This window comes from Hyaena hyaena, unplaced genomic scaffold, assembly GCF_003009895.1.
Source record: "Hyaena hyaena isolate Hyena2069 unplaced genomic scaffold, ASM300989v1 scaffold_315, whole genome shotgun sequence".
Classification (NCBI taxonomy): domain Eukaryota; kingdom Metazoa; phylum Chordata; class Mammalia; order Carnivora; family Hyaenidae; genus Hyaena; species Hyaena hyaena.
In genome coordinates, this window is record NW_024080948.1 from 1,608,691 (window position 1) to 1,628,002 (window position 19,312).

Consider the following 19,312-nt stretch of genomic DNA (forward strand, 5'->3'; position numbering starts at 1 on the left):
GATGATGATGACGACGACGACGATGGGAATTTAATCACAGCTCACCTCCATTTCCTCAACTTAGGACCCCGTTGTGCTCACAAACCCTGGTCCTCGGATCTTGCTTGGGAGAGGGAGTAGACTGGCCTAGGTCCCTGCTTTCAGTCCCCCGTCCCCCCCCCCCCACCCAAGTCAGCTGGCTGTCCTAGCTTCACCACCACCCTCCTTGCCGACATGATGGGGTCTGAAGTTGGGAGCACAGAACCTTCTTGGGATCTCAGTGTGGTTGCATGCCTGTGAGAAGTTCTGTCCCTGACAGAGCCTTCCTCCCCACAGCGCCTTCCAGATTGGATTTGTCACCACCCGTGTCACCTGAGAGAACCAGATGCGGGATGGCCAAGTTGGTCCATCCAGGCACCAGGGGGCCCTCCCTCCAGCCATCTGGGGAGAGGTGACTGCCACAGATGTGGGCTCTAAAGGGGAGGCACATGGCAACACAAGAGCAAAGGATGGCCTCTGACCTGGTCGGGAAGGTGTTGGGGTCAGGAGTTTTTCTGCAGGAAACACACGCTCAGGCCCTGAGGGGGAGGGGAGCTTGCCGCGTGAACTGAAGGAAGCCCAGCAGTGGGCTGAGGCGGAAGTGAGGAGGCGGCAGGGCCTCAAAGGTGCTTCATCCTGAGGAAGCTGTGGTAGGTTTTAAGCCGGGGGTCTCTGGCTGACATCTCACCAATGTTCCCGACCGCCCTCGTGGTGCCGGGAAGACCGCTCAGATGGACATCCTGGCCTGGGACTCTAGGCAGGGTCTTCCCTGAGGTGACCCTGTGACCTTCCTGTGACCCCCCCCCGCAGGAGTTCAGACTTGAGGGGGGCCACAGAGCTGCTCCCACCGGCCTGGCCACCCAGGCCAAAGAACCAGCAACCTGGTGGCTCGCTGGGCGGCACCATGCCTGGCTGTGCCCCACCGCCCCTCTTCGCGGGCTCCTGGCAGTTCCCGGAGAGGGCCGCTGGCACTGGTGCCGCACTGCGCTAAGGAGGCTTCGGGGTCCTGGTTAGGCAAGAAGCCCACCTGGGAGGAAATCATCCTTTCTGTCCTGGGTTCTAATTGCTTCTGTTCCATTTCCTCCACCTGAACAGCAACAGCAAACCTTCAACACTAAAAACAACTTCCCATCGGCATCTTCGAACGAGGATGCTGAAATCCTCAAGCTGACTCCTGTGAAGCGAGGGACTCCATAGGGTTTGTGCCCTTGCTCGCCTCACCCTGCAGTGGCCTTCTGGAAGTTCACTACTTTTGCTTTTTAAGATGGGCGGTGTCGTTCCTCCCTTACAGAAGCTTGGAGGTGCTGGGGGGTGGGGCGCTGCAGGTGGCGGGGAGCGGGGTCAGTCCTGCAGGGTCAGTCGTGGCCTGGCCAGTGGCCTGGCTTTGAGCAGGTGTTTCTTTTTTTTTTTTTTTTTTTTAATGTTTTTTTTATTTCTGAGAGAGAGAGAGAGAGAGAGAGAGAGAGAGAGACAGCGTGAGCAGGGGAGGGTCAGAGAGAGAGGGAGACACAGAATCTGAAACAGGCTCCAGGCTCTGAGCTGGCAGTCAGCACAGAGCCCGACGCGGGGCTCGAACCCACGAACTGCGAGATCATGACCTGAACCGAAGTTGGTCGCTTAACCGACTGAGCCACCCAGGCGCCCCTGAGCAGGTGTTTCTGACAGCGGCGAGGGGTGGCTGGGCAGGGAGAACGCGGCGCACAAAGGGAGCAGAGGTGGAGCCACGGAGCGTAAGGGATTGGAGGCGAGCCGGGGGCTGGGCCAGAGGGAGTGTGCGTGATGCTCTGCAGGTAATGGGGGACGCTGTGGGTGGGTGTGGGGACTGGACTGCAGAACTGAGGCCGGAGTTGGAGCTTACAGGAAGAACAAAGGAGCACAAAGGGGCACAAAGAAGGTTGCCAAGCCTTTACATTGTGTTTACTTAACTTTTGAAAACCCGCCTTCATCTCCATTCTGTGATCACCCTAACCCCCAGCTCATGGTCACCATCACCTCTGGCCTAGAAGACTGTGGCAGCCTCTTCGTTGGGCTTCCCATCTCCAATCCACCCCCGCTCCCCACAGTCCATTCCGTAAGAAAACAGACAAGGCACTTTCAAAACATTGCCATGGGGACCACACTCCTGTGGCTAAGGCCCTTCAATGTACCACACTGGCTTCAGCATCAAGATCAAGTTTGATTACTTGAGTTGGCATTCATGGCCCTTAGCAATCAGCCCCACTCCCACTATGTGGAGCAGCCTCTCCCTAAAACACACACCAGCTGAGCTGGGCTCTTTGTGACCTCGGTCACTCCCTCTTGGTCTTCCCCCTTCCCCTGTCCCGGTCTACCACAGAAACGCCTCCTTAACCTTTAAGTAGCAGGTCAATGCCATCAGGTCTGGGTCACCTTTCCAGCCCTTGCCCTCAATGCCCTGCTCTTGGTGGCTCTTCATCTCATTTCAGCAGCCACTGGGCACCTGATTTGTGGCAGGTGCTAGGGATGGTGAAATGTCTTGAACTGGTGACAGCACCCAGGTCAAGGGCAGGCAGAGTACTGAAGCTGGGAGAGCTCCTGAGTCCTTCCACCAGCTGCCACCCCTGCCCTTTCACCCACTCCCTGCACCTGCCTCCTCACCTCCTCCCACCTGTGCTAGTGACTCACGTGCACACATTCAAACCTGTCCTGGGGACTGGGCCAGTGCCAGGCCAGGTGTGGGAGAGATAGCAACAATCTAAATGGCTGTCATTGCTCTCCAGCTCTCAGAGGGAAACACACCAAATCTCCTTAACATAGCCTTTGATGGATCAAAACAAAGAACCTGAGAATTAGGTGGACCTTCAGGAAGACACACACACACACACACACACACACTTTTTTAAAGCTCTACACCCAACTCTACCCTGAGATCAAGAATTGCATACTCTACGGACTGAGGCAGCCGGGCGCCCCCAGGAGGTTATTCTCAAAACAAATACATAAGTAAGACACCATGCTCCAGGCAAGATACTGGGGCAAAGATGAATCCTCTCAAGGAATCACATAGCGCAGACGGAGAAGCAGGCTATGAGAGCAGCCTCTGTTTACTGAGGGTCCTGGGCTGGAACAACTCCCATATGAGCACGTTTCACCTCACTACAACTCAGTGGTGTAGGCATCATTAGCATCCATTTACAGAGGAAGAAACGAATTCAGGGAGCAAGTACTTTGCTCCAAGTCACAGTCGGGACGAACTCCCTGGCACCAACAGCTGCTTGCTGTCAAGCGTGAACAATGCTGGGGGAGATCTCGGGCATCCTGTAGTAATGGAAGCCAGCCAGTGGCGGGAGGACAGTGGCAGCTACAACAAAGGAAGAAAGGAGGCCACGCCTCAGGGCCATAGGATGGCAGAGGGGACAGCAAGGAAGAGCCATGGGAGCACAGGGCAAGGTGGAGGGTGGGTCTGGCCACGAAGATAGGTGGTGGTGGGCTTGAGTACTCATTTCTGGAGCTCCCTAGGAGGCACCCAGATAATGCTAGCTGAACTCATGGGGCAGAAAGGCAGAAAAGGTTGGTGCAAAGGAGAAAGGAAAAGTTGGGGTGTGCACCGGATAGGAATCTGGCTTGCAGGCTGCAGGCAACACAGGAAGCAAGTTGGGCTCTTTCCACAAGAGGGCGCCCAGCACCAGACAGTGACTCTCTTGGGCAACGGGAGAGGGGTTGGTGGGTGGTTTGTTGTGGGTTCCCTGCAACCCTCTTGGTAGGGAGGACAGCGAGGAGAGGGTAACAACTCAGGACCCTAAAAACCTAGCAGTAAGAAACCAGCAATGACGGGCAAGAAGAGTTCAGATCGATGCATTTGCTCATAGTGAGGTTGTATCATCATCTCAGGCCAATTCTTTCCCTTTTCATACTGAGAAACACAAGTCAGGAGGCTCCTTGACTCCATGCTTGGTAAAATTTGAAAGGGCTCTCCGCTTGACACGTTCCAGAAGGAACAACTCTCTCCTATTTTCCATCTCCTTGTCTATGCTTCACTCGCTTTCAGATTCATCTACTATGCTGTCTGGTCGTGCAGAGTATTACTCGGAAGAGTGGTCCAGAATTTGGTTTTCAAATCTGCCTGGTTATTTAGTCTCTTTTTGCTACTTTTTTCCAGCACCATCTTTGGAGATTTCATAGTTACAGTCTGTATCTGATACTACTATCTGAAATCCCTGGGGTCTAAATCAATTGTTTACTCTTCTTGCTGATTTTGCTCATAATGGTTCATTCCCTTGGATGTTTAGTAATTTTTTGGGACACTTTATACTTGGTTGCCATATTATGATTTATATTTTTGATATTTTGATTTTTCTCTAGTGGATTTGCATTTTTGCTACAGTCAGACACCAGGAGATATCTGCAAGCCTAGAATCACCTTAATTCCTCAGCCCAGGAGTGCTTTGGCCCCAGGAGTATGAAAATCTGAACCACAGCCCCAGGAGAGAGCAGACCTGAGTCTTTGGTTAGATTCTCATCCTTCAGACAGGCGGAGTGTTCTGTATAGTTCCCTTTGCAGACAGATTTTTTTTCCTTGCTTGCCTTTTTCACTGAGGTTAAAGCCAGAGTAACCTGGGTCTGTGGACTGGCCTCAGATCTCCTCCTCCATCTTGTAGAGGCTCAAAGCCCCTCAGAGCCTCACACTGCCTGCCCCCCCACCCATGAGGCAGTTAATCCCTCACTCCAATTTCTCCTGACCCCAGGCAGTACAGGTTTCCTCTTTTGTGTTCAACTACTCCTGTGGTTTTGGTTTGCTGTACTCCTCTAATTTTCTCCTGGCCTTTGGGGATTCCCTAGACTTCCTCATCTGTGACCTCAGCAATACAGTTAAAAGTACATTCATTAGAATTTATCCAGCATCTGGATTTTTTAGGATAATGGCAAATTTTTTAGTCGATTTCTATAGCCAATAGTTATTTTACTTTACTATCACTGGAGTCCCTAGGATCTTTTGTTCAGAGCTAAAGCAGACTGGATTGCTGACTTGTCCACCAAATGTACTTTTGTGCAAGGCTGACAGTCACAAGGCTGAGATCTTGTTATTGTTCTAATGCTGGATTGCAGTGCTGGGCAGCTGCCCAGAGACTGGCAGTTGGCACCATCTGCATGAAAGATCATACGGCAAAGCCGCCTCCTTGTCTTCTGGGGCCATGGCCACAACCCAGCCCTTTCTACCTACCCCAAGATCATTCCCTTTGCTTTTATGGAGGCCTGTGAAGCTGGTGGCGCCCACAAGTCTCCTAGGGCAAGACCACATAGAAGTAGGTCTAGGGCAGAGGTCAGGGATGGGTATTTGGGTCACAGGAGTGGGGATGGGACCAGGAGCCTGGGAAGTGAGGCCTTGGGTCATCAGCCGGGAAGCTGGATCAACATCCAGGTGTGCACGGGTGTGCCTGCACCAATCTGGGTCATATCACAGCTGGTTAGACCACCTCAGAGCCATGCAAAGTACTACACACGGCCTGCTGGAGGTACCACAAGCTGGTGGGCTTTCGGGGAAAGCAGTCTGAACCTATTCCCTGAGGATACAAGAAATGGTCAGTTTAAGAACTCCCACTTCGGAAACCTATCCCAAAGAAACAAAGCATGCAGAGAAAGATGCTCACTTCAGTATGTTGGACAGGGAAACCTTGAAAGCAATCCAATTACTTGACAGGAGGGGAAAGAGTCCAAAAAAGTACAGCCCCAATGTGAGCATACAACCACTAAGTAAGTGAACATGAAGGAAATAGTGAACTCACGTGATTTAACATCCGTGTACAAAGAACAGGAATGAATATTCACAAGTCCAGGTATGTGAAAAATTTCTAAGGACATATGTAAGAGTGGTTAGAAAAAAGTACCTATATGGCCACTACCCTATTTCTCACTTTCTGTATTGAAAGCTCACTCCCCAGTGAGGAACCGGGAGTGTCTGTAAGCTGTCGCTGTCCCTGTCCACCGGCCCAGAGCGGGCCACCAGTCTGGCTGGGCCCGGGACCCTCCGCTGGCTGCCCAGAGGCGTCGTGGCTGGGCTGGACGCAGCTCCTCAGCAGTACACCCGGCTTCCACTCCCCTGGGTGTTCTTTAGGCCACTGCGGGAACCACTAGAGCCCCCCCCCAAAACAGGGGGGTGTATGTGGAAGCCTACAGGCAGATGGAGGTCTTCCGGTGGATATACCACCTTCCCTCCCAGCCCCCTTCTAGCCCGAGTCAGAAAAGGAATATAGCCTTTTTATTGACTACTTTAAGTAAAACAAACTAAATACATATTTAACAGTTTTGGTTCATTTATACAGTACATTAAATAAGTTATGCACAGAGTTAAGTAACAAAAATTGCTATCAGAGTAAAATGACAAAGCACAGAAAAACCAGACTACCGCATCCTGTGGGTGGTTTCACATTCATCATCCCCCTTTAAAATCCACGCTTGGAGGCATAGTTTTTTATTTACATTATTGGCTTTCTTTTATGGATGGAGCTTTTGTAGCCTCATTGGGAACTTGGAAAGCCGTGAAAGTAGACCAAAGGCCGCTGAGCCAAATAGCACTTTCAATCATTCACCTAATGCTTATTGCTGCTTCTCTCTGCCAACTCCAATGCAGGGACAGGGCTGTCTCCGCCAGCCACCAGCCGCACATGCCCTATTTGGTATAAGCATCAACGAGTGTACACTAGGCAGTTGTGGGCCTGACCAGATGGGGTCTGCCGGGGAAGTGCCATTTCTGCGGCTGCGGAGCGAAGGGGGATGCAAGGTCCACCCTCAGGCCTCCCAACCTTCTCCTGGCTCACGATGGAAAAGGTCACCTGCACCATCATCTTTGGAAATGAGCATGTCAATGCATATGGGCAAAGAGGCAGGCAGTCAATGTTTTGGTTTCATAAGAAATAGACACTCAGGGATGACTCGCCCAGCCCCCCCGCTTCCCATCCCAGACAAGACTCCTCCGGGACACCTGGCCCTCTGGCCCATGCTGGAACAGTCCAGGTCCCTGTGGCTTTTCTTACATTTGGTTCAAACATGCCACCACCCAGTTCTCTGTAAATAGCTTAAAAAACAAAAAACAAAACAAAAAAACAAAACTAAGTTGGCTTGGTCTACTGACCTGGTTCTGACACCAGTTCTGAAGAAAGCTTCGAAGATGTATTCTAAGTGATTTATTCAATCCACAACCCCTTCTACAGTTTCCAGGACAAATGGCTACCTGGTCATTATGCTTTCGTTCTGAAGAACTCACTACCACACAATTCCAATAGTCTTGCTGAACCTTCAATTCCACTTGCTGAGACAGCTTCTGAAATATCCAGAATAAGGTCTACACCCTTACAAGCAGGTGACAGCCCTGGGGATCAATCTGACTTTGGAACAAGGCCATAGAGAGTAAAGTGTAAATTTTCTGTCTAGAAGCTGAAGATGTTCATGTTGACACCAAGAAGCGAGGAGTTCCTGGGGGACTAGCAGGCCCAGATGGGCAAAGGATGTCCACACTGCAGCCAACATGACACCGATCTGTGCCGGGTAGATGTGTGTGGTTTCCAGACTTCGATCCGCTGAGACATGTATGACTCAGCACAGTCCAAGATCCACTCGCTCTGTGACTGAGCACATCTGCTAGAGGCCCACCCCTGCAGCTGCCAGGGACCTTCCAAAGTGGAAGTCCCATTCCCACTCACAACTCACAAGGTGGGCTGCCTATTCCTGAGCACCTGGAATGGACCAACTTCTTCTCGAGTCCATTTTCACCACTGGGCGGAGTCAGGCATGGTGCAGGTGGTGGGGACCCAAAGGGCGACTGAGGGTGTGAAGATTCAGCCCTCGGCCATCCCTCAGGACATTTAAAGATGGCTCCCAGTTTGGCCACTCTGGCCTCCTCTGGTCCCTGCAACCATTTCTCGCAAGCGGAGGACAACGAAGTCCCATCACTCCTCAGTGTCCCTCAGTGGGCGATGCTGAGCACTGGCCTCATCCTCCAGATGTGCTCTGACGGGTGGGCAGGCACATGTCACACTCGCTTTGTGACTGTGCTGAAAACACCTCCACTCCCATCCCCTCTGTCTTTTCTGTCCCCCCAAATATTAACTATAAAGACTGATTCTCTAACAGCCTGACTGTATATTTTAAGTCTAAGTAGATGGAAGTGGGCAGCCTGAACTTGTACTCCAAGTCTGGTGGCTGGGATGGTGAGCAGACACTGGAGACCAAGCGGGGAAGCTGGACTCAGTCACCCCTGCTCCTTCAACCCCCTCCCCGCGCCACCCCAAGGCAGTGCCCCTCCTCCTCTCACCCAGACAGCAGGAGAATTTCAGAGGAGGGAGCTAAAGAAAGGGATTCTTTACGCCTAAATGGGAAGTCTTGGACACATGCCCTACCGACCTAGATGTGAAAGTGACCAAAATGAACACAGCAAAAGGTCTGAGAACTGAACTACGGTGTGGACCACTACCCAGCGTGGCCTCTGGGCAGCACGTGAGGAAAGCAGTCTAGATCAGCATCAGTCACTCTGCCAACTTCACTGTCAGTAGAACCACAGCCCACACCAGTCAGCTAGGACCCGCACGCTGAAACCTGGAGCCTGAAAGCTGAAACCTTAGCTACAGAAAATGACAGTGGGTCCTGCTTTTGGCTCTTTATTCGAAACAGGAAAAACCTGGGCTACCCTGGCTAGTCCTGTGGCCAACTGAAGACTTAAAGAACCCGTCCAGGTGTTCATCTCGCCAATAAAAAGACAGTGGCCTGCGGACAGACCCAATAGGTACCATGAGATACCCTCTTGCTCTGATTTATAGGCTTCATGACCTACTCATGGGACACCCCATGTCTCACATAAATGTAGGCTAGTCCTGCCCAGGGTACTAATTTCCTTCCTGTTGAAGTCAGGATGCTCCACCAACTGCTGCAGTTTAAGGAGTTCCAGTTTAATGAGTTCATTATTCTGTTATTCATTCTCTGGGCATACTTTATACACTGGAAATCCAGGTATTTAAAGGTGCCTGGCACTGAGTTCCTTTGTAAGATAGAAAATCTTTAGGTAAATTAGGGACTTGAAAAGTTCTCACAGTAAGATACACCTGTATGTGAGGACAACGCTACTACGCTGATCCCTTTTCCTTGACAAGACAGAGCTTTTATTTCCCTCTGGTCAGCGCACGGAAGGTAGCCATCTAAAACTGGGCTTTCATGGGCCAGCAGGGGCAGGGCCAACCACCTCACCCCAACTGATTCCTTGGGGCAAGAGGGCACTGGAGGCTTGGAGGTGGAGAGTGAGAGGGTCAGGGTACTTGGGCTCCCAACAAAACACAAATGGCAGGGAAGAATATGTGTGGCAGTTCCTAATATTCTAAAAGGGGTATAGGCGATGTCACATTTGGAAAGCCAGGTAAGAATCTGGAAAACTCCCTGATGATGGGAAGAGAAATTGGTGGGCCGCTCTCAAAATGGTTGTGACATTTCACAGAACTTTTCTTAGCTCAGAGAGGGAAGGTATCAAATAGATACCATAAGGGAAACCGAGATTGTATGCCTGATAATAAACTGACGTCACATGTACTATGGACGAGGTTTGAAGAATTCTTTCAGGTCCAGGAAGGCTGCTGAGATGTGAGCAGGCCTCGACTGCTGAGGCAGGTCCTAGCCACAACACATCACATCCTATAGGACAACCATAGCTCAACAGGGGCCAAAGAGAGACCACGACAAGATCCACACAGTGATCTGGACATGCGCGGCCTGAGATGAAAGGGACACAGAACAAGACGACTGTGCAAACAGCCAAGCGGTGACAAAAGGTTCTGCATTTCCAAAAGATAATCCATTCAATGGTTTGACAATACTAGTTTGGCCAACATGCTCAGAGAGAACAGACTATCAACAGTTGAGTCTCATTCTCCCTCAGACCAATCCATGCGCTGGAAACTATTTCTGCATAAGCAAAATCAAGTAAGAGAGAAAAAAATGGGTCCCAAACTAAAGTAGCAAGCCAGGTTGGAAAATCTTGTCCAAAATGATCTGTGATGCTTGGAGGAAGTTTATTTGTTTTTCATCATTACGGGTGCTTTTAGTGAAATGGTGACTTATTTCCTGTGATTTCTGATACTCCTAACAAGTCTGAACAGCAGGGTCGAGGAGAGGGTCCTGAGTGCTGCTTCCGCCTACCCATGTCCGGGTGGGGCTCACCAGTGGCATCTGCTGAAGGTGAAAACGGGGTTATAGGAGCTGTTCCAGGGCAAGAGGGGTCACCCCTGTCGGAGGGGATCTCCTCTGCAGCCTGCTGTCAGCCTCCAGGCTTCTGCCGCAGGAGGAGGGCAGGGTAGGCGGCAGTGCGTGGGGCGAGCCCCCTCCAGCCCGGCTGGGCACCTGACAGTCTGCTGCCTCGAGAGGCAGGGAGGGGAGCTGGTGGTCCATACGGAGAAGGGGATGGCCACACCAGTTTCAGCGGGAACAGGAACAAACCTGGAAGCCAAGGAAGAAGGAGCGGCTCTGGCTAGCTGCCTATGTGCCCAGAGAATGGCGCACCAGCCCCCCCCGCCCCCCACCCCGAGGACACATGGGAAGTAGACAGGTGTCCGGAGGGGCTGCGGGGCAGCGTTGGCTGGGCTTGTGCTCTTCCTGCCTCAGCTGCACTCCGTGCTGATGACCCAACAGCTAATTGCACTGGTTCAAACCGCCAGGCCCCCTGTGCCATGGGTTGCTGCGCTGTGAGGTCATCAGAGGGAAGGGAGTCTGGGGCTCAGAGTCCGTTGGTGTCGATGGCTGTCACAGAGGCAGGCGTTGAGGAGCGTGAAGTGGTGGCCGAGGTCTTATCCAGAGCCGGGCTCGGCACGCTGCAGTCGGTGGACCTGGCTGAGGAGCCCCTCCCTCCAGGAAGCAGTGGCCGGCTCTGGCTGTGGGGACTCTGGCCGTGCAGGTTCTGGCCACAGAGGCGGTGGTGCCGCTCCCAGTCCTTGTGCTGGCAGAAAGAGCCGCAGTATCGTGCAATGTTGCAGCCGCTGCAGGTCTCGCTGGCCTTGCGGCCACAGTTCCAGCAGTTCTGCAAGACACAGGCACAGGTTAGCTGCTTGGACCTTGTGGGGTAGGCGTATCACCACCGGTCAGCTGCGCTACGTGGGGGGAGCGTGGCATTCGAGGCTATGCGTACCGGGGCTTGTCCTGCCTCTGCTGCTGTCTGCCTGTGCGCGGGGAACACCCCCTCCTCTCTGAATTCCTTCATCTGAGAGGAAAGCCACCTACCACAGGCTGGCGGGACAGCAAGATGAAGGGTGCCAGGGGAGGGCAGGTGGGAGTTCTCACCGCCTGCCAAAGGTACCCACTCATTGTTCTGACTCACATTTAATCCTCAGCGACCAAACTCTGTCCCGGGGTCCCCAACACCATGCTTGTACACCTGTGTTTAGGTAAATTTTTTTTCTCTCGTTCTTCCCAACAGAGGAATGATCTTGAGTGTTTCCACCAACACCACCTGATCCATTAAAGAAAAGTCCCCTGTTAGGGGACCAGAATGGGCAAACAGGAGTGAGTAGTAGTGCTACTTCCTCTGTGCCCGTTGTCCTGTCAGAGGTGGGCTGGGAGTCACGGGACTGCTTCTGATTCGTTTAACGGAGGCCCGCCACTCCTGGGAACTCAGCGGCCTGGAAGGTTTCTTGCTACTCCTTGCACTTGCCGGGGAAGGGACAGGTGTTGCTGGGACTTGGCAGAGATGCATGGGGGGGCGGGGTGATGGAGGGAGAGCACCAACTGAGAAAGCACTACTTCCACAGAAGGGATGAGCCAAGCTGAGACCTGGTTAGAGCTACAAGGAGCAGTTGTGAAAGAAGCAAAAACAGTCTTGAACAGACAGCGTTGCACTTCCCCCAGTCAACTAAGAAGGGCAAAGCAGCGTCATGAAGAAGGAGGCCACCAGGCACGACTCCTGGCACCTGCCCTTTGGAACTCTCCCTTCCCTTAGGCTCCCGTAATGACTTCCAGTGAGCCTGCCCCTGATGCCTCTGGGACTCACAAACAAGGGAAAAAGCCTCTGACACTGGCCAGGTGAAACTACCAGAAAGAGGCAAGGCTTTGCCAGGCACCAGGAAGGACCTGACCACCAGCTAGCTGGCAACCCCGCCAGCCTCCCCCCCTCCCCGACCTTAGGTTCTCCAGAATGGCAGAGGCCGATTGGAGGCTGGGCCTGACCAATCTGTAGTCCCCTCAGGGAAGAAAGACACTATCCCCAATGAAATCTGGACACTTACTCAAGTATAAAAGAACAGACACATGCTTGGGGCCACCTAGCCCACATTTTGCATTGTGCAGATGGGACACCAAGAGCCAGCAGGCAGGGACACACCTCAGGCTATAAAGTGATTACACGGCTGTGCCAAGCCTGGAACCTGGACCTCCTGACTCCACCAGACTCAATGTACAAGTTTAGTTTCAAAGCGCTTACAAAGGATTGCAGATGCCCTTCAAACCTAATTGGCTTGTCAGGAAATATACTCGGGATGGCCCAAACTTGCCCAGCACCTACAGCAGAGGCCCAGAACAGGCGGCCGACGGCTTTCTCAGGTTACATTTACAGATTCTCAAGCAAACTATACTCCAGATAATTTCATCCTTTTGACCCTGGTAGGCTGACTCCAAATGATGCTGTAGGAGAACATGATCACTTGTGGGGAAGAAATTGTTTACTGACTACATGGGGCCACTGTGGAAACACAGAGACCAATGAGTCAGCTCCGGCTGAATGGGAGAGCCTCTACTAGCTCTGTCCAAGCCTGGGAGAACATCTCAAACTGGGAAAGTGTATTTAAAAAAAATTTTTTTTGAGAGAGAGAGAAGTGTGAGTGGGGGAGGAGCAGAGAGAAAGGGAGACACATAATCCAAAGCAGGCTCCAGGCTCTGAGCTGTCAGCACAGAGCCCAACATAAGGCTTGAACTCACAAACGGTGAGATAATAACCTGAGCCAAAATCAGATACTTAACCAACTGAGCCACAACCCAGGCACCCCTGAAATGGGGAAAGAGTATTAAGCCACTAGTACTTTCACCTTGGCTGCCATTATATATTTAAAATAGGTTATTTCTGAATTTATGGGATACAATAAAACAAGATAACTGGCCCCCATAGAGGCAAGATCAGAGAATGCAGGAAGAATGTGGTTAGTGCCAGAATAGCCAGAGTAAAAAGGACATTTTAGGTTCCCTTTCCCTGTGGCTTTTTCCTCCCTGACAACAATGAGGCTTTTTTGCCAAGATATAAGGCAAAACATGTATTACTGTTGTAGCTGCCCTTCAAGTCTGCATTTCTCAAAGCTGGAGGAACACATGTGGCAAACAGTCCTTTGTGGCAAGTAGAAAGAGGTTATAAACCTTATGAGTTACTGGCCAGGTAACTCTGAAAGGGGATTCCAGAATTTCCTTTGTTAAGCAAAGATCATCAGTCTATGCCATTATTACAGGTTCCCCTGCTATCTGGAAGTGGAGTCTTCCTCTGAAACTTCTGTAAGCTGAAATAGCGGAAAGTGGAGAATTAGCATTAATTTAATGGAAAAATTCCCAGACCCAGAAAATACTTTCTCTTAGGCTTTTCCTTAGGACACATCTTGCTAATGGATGCACAAAATAAATTGAGATAAAGCACAGATGCTCACAAACCCAGTTCAAAGCTCTCACAGCTGGATGCTGACTGAGGGTGTAGTTCCCAAGGAAGCAGCTTGGCAGGGCCACTCTTGCTGCTCAGGGTGTGTGCTGCTTCTAGAACAGCTCACTGCATAACAAATGCTAAACACTATTTTTGTTTTTTGCCTTTTCTCATCAAAGTGAAAATACTCTTCAGATTTCTTTTGGCAAATGAAAATAGGTACTAATGTACATCTTTTGTAAAAGCAAAGGCGTAATGCGAATTTTCAAAAAGCAGGGGATACCTGTAGTGTAATGTAAGTGTGGTCTGGGACGCACCGGTACCAGAATGACGTGGGGCTTATCAAAATCTCTGGGACCCTCCCCAGGCCTCCTTGACCTTACTGCAAACCTGGCCCAAAGGGGAAATGCTTACCCATCTTACAGTCAATAGTCAGTCCATTAGGTTTGCAAGGAAATCCAGGCTGAGGACAGAAGGTGCCTTGTGGCAGAGACGAGGAGACATTGTACTCCAGCCCTCTGCCCGAGAGCAGACCCTTGGGGTCTAGCCTTAGCTTCAGAGGACGCAGCTGTTCTATAAAAGCAGGAGCTGCCACAGCTTATACCTGTTTTTACACTGTAACAAAATCCTTTCTGTCTACACAGTGCACTGCAATTTAAAAACGCTTCCACAACCACAATTTTGATCTCGTTAGATTTTGTAAAACTATGGGACCAGCAGGCCAGGGGCTGCTACACACTATACAGAGAAGGAAACTGAATCCTTAGGGGTACACTGCCAGTGTGAGGGGGAAGTGGGACTAGAACTCAGGGCTCCTAACCTCCAGTTCTGAGTTCCCTCCATTATACCCCACTACTTCTCAGAGAATAAGAATTCCAGAGATGCCTGCTGGACTTCAAGAATTTTCTGGATGGGATAAAGGGAATTCAGGTCATCTGGCCAGATGCAAACTGACCTACAGCTTAGGTCCCGCTAGCACGCCTGTTTTGGAAAGTTGCCTGGGATGGATGCTGGTGCAAGCCTCACCTGCAGGCCTCTTTGAGCACTGTTGAAAATTACAGGTCCTTAACAGCCCAATACTGTAAATAGAGAGCTGACATTTAAACCATGCAGTCTAGATCCAGAACTCATGCTCTGAGCCAAAATGCTACACTCCTTTTTGGAGGCAGACACATTCAAAGGTAAACACAGATATAAAAGCCGGTAAACACAAACAGATAATGATATTGATATGGATGGCTACAGATACAGAAGTGAACACAACAGAGACATCCCTGCTCAGAAACAATTCTAAAGAAAAAGTAGCCGGGGAGAAAGGCAAGAAGAGGGTTAATGGAACTATTTTCTTACAATTCAGTGCCCTTATTGGGATGCTACAATAAGGAATTTTCCAACATCCTCTGTGATAGCTACACAATACTTAGGCTTGGCACTGCTACACTGACGGGGACCATTTACATAGGATGAGATAATAACGTTTCTCTTGTTTATAACAAACAAACAAACAACAACAAAAACCACCCAGTTGTTTATGTCTCAGCTGGTAGATGGATCTGCCTACTTAAAGAAACAGGCTTGTTTCAGGACTTATCTCAAAGCTGAAAGATGACTGAAATGAAAGTTACAGAAGAACTTTACCTTCCAAAGGGCTGTTAGAATGTTTGTGTCATATGCGTTTTTCTTTCCAGTTTGATTACTTTAGTCCTCACTATGGTACAAGACTATCCTGTATACAAACATCACTGAGTCCTGGGCCTGGGGTCTTGGGAGAGGTGGACACATTTGCCCAATCTGTCACTTTAATCCATAAAAGAACCATCCTCTTTATAAATAGACCAAATACAGGAGGGCCCCTGCACCCTGCCTTCAGCACTGCGGGATTATGTCAGTTAAATTCCGTAAGCCCCCGTTTCCTTTTTGGAAAATCGGAACCCAACAATCCCTACCTTACAGGGTCATGGTGAGGATCACAAAGGCAACATACGTGCTTAACTCTGTCTGTGGCACACGGCGAGCCCACTAGTCGATGGTAGTCACCGTAATTATACAATTCCACAAACTCTCTCTTTAGGCTGAGTTTTCAAAATTTAAACTAATATAATGTTTAAGAATATAATAATTAAGAAACAAAATTCTTCTGGTACTAGATAAAAATTACAGTCATCTAGTTCAAGAGTGGACTGCTGTGTCTTACTTCCCATCACTTAAGAAAACTGAGGGCTTGGTCACTGCAGCTGCCCCAGCCCCAGCCCCCAAGGCTACCAGAACTCTGACCTCTGTTGACTCTTCTTGCTCATTTATGACGAGGAAGGCGTCCTCTGCGGCCTGCCGCTTGACGTCCGCTATGGTTTGCTCCATCCGAGCTCTCTCTGTTGCAATCACTTCAAAGGCTTTTTGCTCTGCCTCAGCAACGGCTTTCTGTACTTCCGACATGGCCTGAATTTTCACCTTATTCACAGCTTCTTCTAGAAGAAAGTGACAGTAAAATTAACTGGCCGAGAAATCTTTTCCCTCCCACTCCCTATCACTTGCAAGAAGAGACAGAGCTGAAACAAGAGGACTTTTTCCAAAATACAGAGGGTTTAACATAAGACATACACATTCACTTTTATTCACTTGTGTGTTCATGGATTCATTTGTTGGGTGTGTACATGGAAGTGGGTACTGTGCTATGGGCTGGGGATACCTAGAGGACCAAGATGAACTCCATATTCTCCTAACTGTGATCAAGTAGAAAGGTATGTCAGTACAAGAGTTCCAAGGAGTTCCACTCTACAAGTGGCAGGGAAGGATCAAGAAAACGTGTCTTGGTTGAGACGGTAAGTGGAAATGAATTTTTGGAAAAGTCTTGCATCCCATGCTAAGGATGTTATTAGCCCTTTTTCTAGAGAAAACTTGAACTCCTGAAGGGTTCTATGCAAGCAGAAAAGACTGAAGGCAGAGGGTCTGGGAGAGGCAGGGGCAAAAGACATTCAGCTGATAGAAGAGACTGAATTTAGGCAGGAGCAAGTGGCACAGAGGAAGGGATGGGGCAGAATGAGGCTGGTGGCAGCTATGGGTCTGGAGGTGAAGGTGAAGGTGGAGAATGGCAGAGTCATGAAATGTAACAAATAGCAAGCAAAATGCCATGTGGAGGCTAGTGAGAAGACTGAAGTGCCCTAGGATACCCAGACACAAATGTCCAGGAAGCAGTTAGGTTCAGAAGACTGAACTTGGCAGAGAAGCATGGGCTGAAGATACAGATTTGGGCACGCCAGGAGCCTGGGCTTCCAAAGCCTGGTCCAGTCACCATCGCCCCACTTGGTTCTTGACACATCTTCCCATCGCTGCCATCCTGCTTGCTTTCCACAGGACGGACACTCCAAATGGCACACTCTTCGCAGTGAGCCTCATCTCCAAGTCCCAAAGTGAAAGACCTCCTTCCCAAGTCCACAGAACTAGAAAACCCAGAAGCCTAAAGAAACTCCTTTACTGCTTGGTTCTTTGACATGGCCTAGGCTCAAAGAAGATCTAAAGAGAGTGTTCTAGGCTGCCATCTTATCACTCCAGCCTTATGAAAAAAACATTTTTGGGGCACCTGGGTGGCTCAGTAGGTTACCTGTCTGCTTTCGGCTCAGGTCATGATCTTATGGTCCTTGAGTTTGAGCCCCACATCGGGCTCTGTGATGACAGCTCAGAGCCTGGAACCTGCTTCAGATTCTGTGTCTTTCCCTCCTTCTCTCTCTCTGCCCCTCACCCACATGTGCGCATGTTTTCTCTTTCTCTCTCAAAATAAATAAATATTAAAAAAAAGGGAGAGAGAGAGAGAAAAAAAAACATTTTTACCCCAAAGGACAATGGATGATGCTGAACTGACTTGACACTGACTCTGTGCTTCCTTTACTTCCGGTACTCACACAGGTCCACTGCGGCCCACCATAGCTACCCATCATAAGCCTCTTTTAGTTAGCAGATACAGGTGTCTTAAGCCAACATAACAATGCCCTGAAGTACGTTTTTTCCTCTCAGGTTAAGGACCAATCAATAAGAGTCATAGTTTGAATAACTACCTTGCTAAAGTCATCTAAGGTCACAGATGACACCAAAGCAGAGGAAGGACTCAAATCTAGCTGGTTCAACACCAAACTCTGGCTCTTAACCATAGTTAACCCAACAATATCTCACAAGCAGGAAATCACTAGTTATCAAGGAGATCTCGTGCACGGAAATCTTTCTCTCTACCTTTTTAAAAAAATGTTTTTAAAATGTTTTATATATTTCTGAGAGAGAGACAGTGAGAGCGAGAGAGCGAGAGCAAGAGAGAGAGAGAGACAGTGTGAGCAGGGGAGGGTCAGAGAGAGAGGGAGACACAGAACCTGAAACAGGCTCCAGGCTCTGAGCTGACAGCACAGAACCTGACACGGGGCTCGAACCCTCGAACCATGAGATCATGACCTGAGCCGAAGTTGGACGCTCAACCGAATGAGTCACCCAGGTGCCCCTCTTTCTTTCTACCTTAACAACTGCTCTCTTCATTTCCCATAATTCTATCCTACTTCTTGATAATACACATTTCCGTTTCCAACTGCAAATATTTCCCAAATGCTATCCCACGACACCCTGGGATTACAACCTGAGCCAAAATCAAGAGTTTAATGCTCAACCAACCTAGCTACCCAGGTGCCCCCATCTTGTACCTTCCTGACTGCCAGGAAGAACAAATAATCAGTAGTATGTCTATTCTCATTTTTCACAATCTGTTCATATCTTTTGTCTGTTTGTTTATTATGGTCTTGATGCTCCTAAAAGAGTCTTGTGAAGGTCACCTATTAACTTTTGTAGAAGTAAATTTCATCTGAGGTGCCTGGATGGCTTAGTAGGTTGAGCATCCAACATCGGCTCAGTTCATGATCTTGCATTTTGTGGGTTCGTGCCCTGCATCAGGCTCTGGGCTGACAGATCAGGGCCTGGAGCCTGCATTAGATTTGGTGTCTCCCTCTCTCTCTGTCCCCGCTGCTTATACTCTGTCTCTGTCTCAAAAATAAATAAACATTAAAAAATCCTCAATTAAAAAAATAGTACTGGAAAAGGGAGACTAGAAGGAAAAGGTGGCTTGGGACACCTGGGTGGCTCAGTTGGTTGAGCATCCAACTCTTGCTTTTGGCTCAGGTCATGATCCTAGGGTTGTGGGATCAAGACCCATATTGGGCTCCATGCTGAGCATGGAGCCTGCTTAAGATTCTCTATCTCCCTCTGCCCCTTCCACACACACGTTCTCTCAAAATTAATTAATTAAATTTAAAAAAGGAGAAGGCAGATCGTCTCTGGACTAGGGCAGGATTAGGGACATGGTGTTAACTCCCCTATTTTATCACAATAGGCAGACCCGCTCTCCTTTAGTCTTCTAGAAAATAAAGACCACCAAGAACAGTCTTGACAAAACTGGGGACAATGAAGGTGAGAAGAAGAGCAGGGGGCTGTTCCAAGACCAAAATAAACCAAATGTGGTAGTGCGTGGACACAGTGTGTGTAGGTTTGAGTGAAGACAACATGCAGAAATGAACTGAGCTATATGCCCAGAAATAAGGCATATAAACAGGGAAGGAAAAGTTGGTTACTTAATGCCTTAGAGTGGCCCAGCAAAAGGGTGTGCAAAGGACTTGGATGGACTATAGGGAATCATTCCAGATTCCTGACCTGCAAAGTAACATGAGAGGC

At 49.6% G+C, this 19,312-nt stretch overlaps 1 protein-coding gene across 3 annotated transcripts in view; it reads right to left on the reverse strand.

Moving 5' to 3' along the window:
* Positions 1-6,215: 6,215 nt before the first annotated feature.
* Positions 6,216-19,312, reverse strand: part of CBFA2T2 (CBFA2/RUNX1 partner transcriptional co-repressor 2) — a 145,415-nt gene continuing 132,318 nt past the window's right edge. Inside the window, exons 10-12 of one of the 3 annotated variants that reach the window (XR_005531167.1) lie at positions 15,890-16,080; positions 10,354-11,026; positions 6,216-10,182 (exon numbers count right to left, since the gene is read on the reverse strand). Coding sequence is in view for 2 of the 3 variants with exons in the window: in XM_039248734.1 (XP_039104665.1) it covers positions 10,727-11,026; positions 15,890-16,080 (491 nt within the window). In the remaining variant the exon portion in view is untranslated. Of the gene's footprint in view, positions 11,027-15,889; positions 16,081-19,312 lie in introns of all 3 variants that reach the window. The other 2 variants (XM_039248735.1, XM_039248734.1) reach the window with 2 other exon arrangements.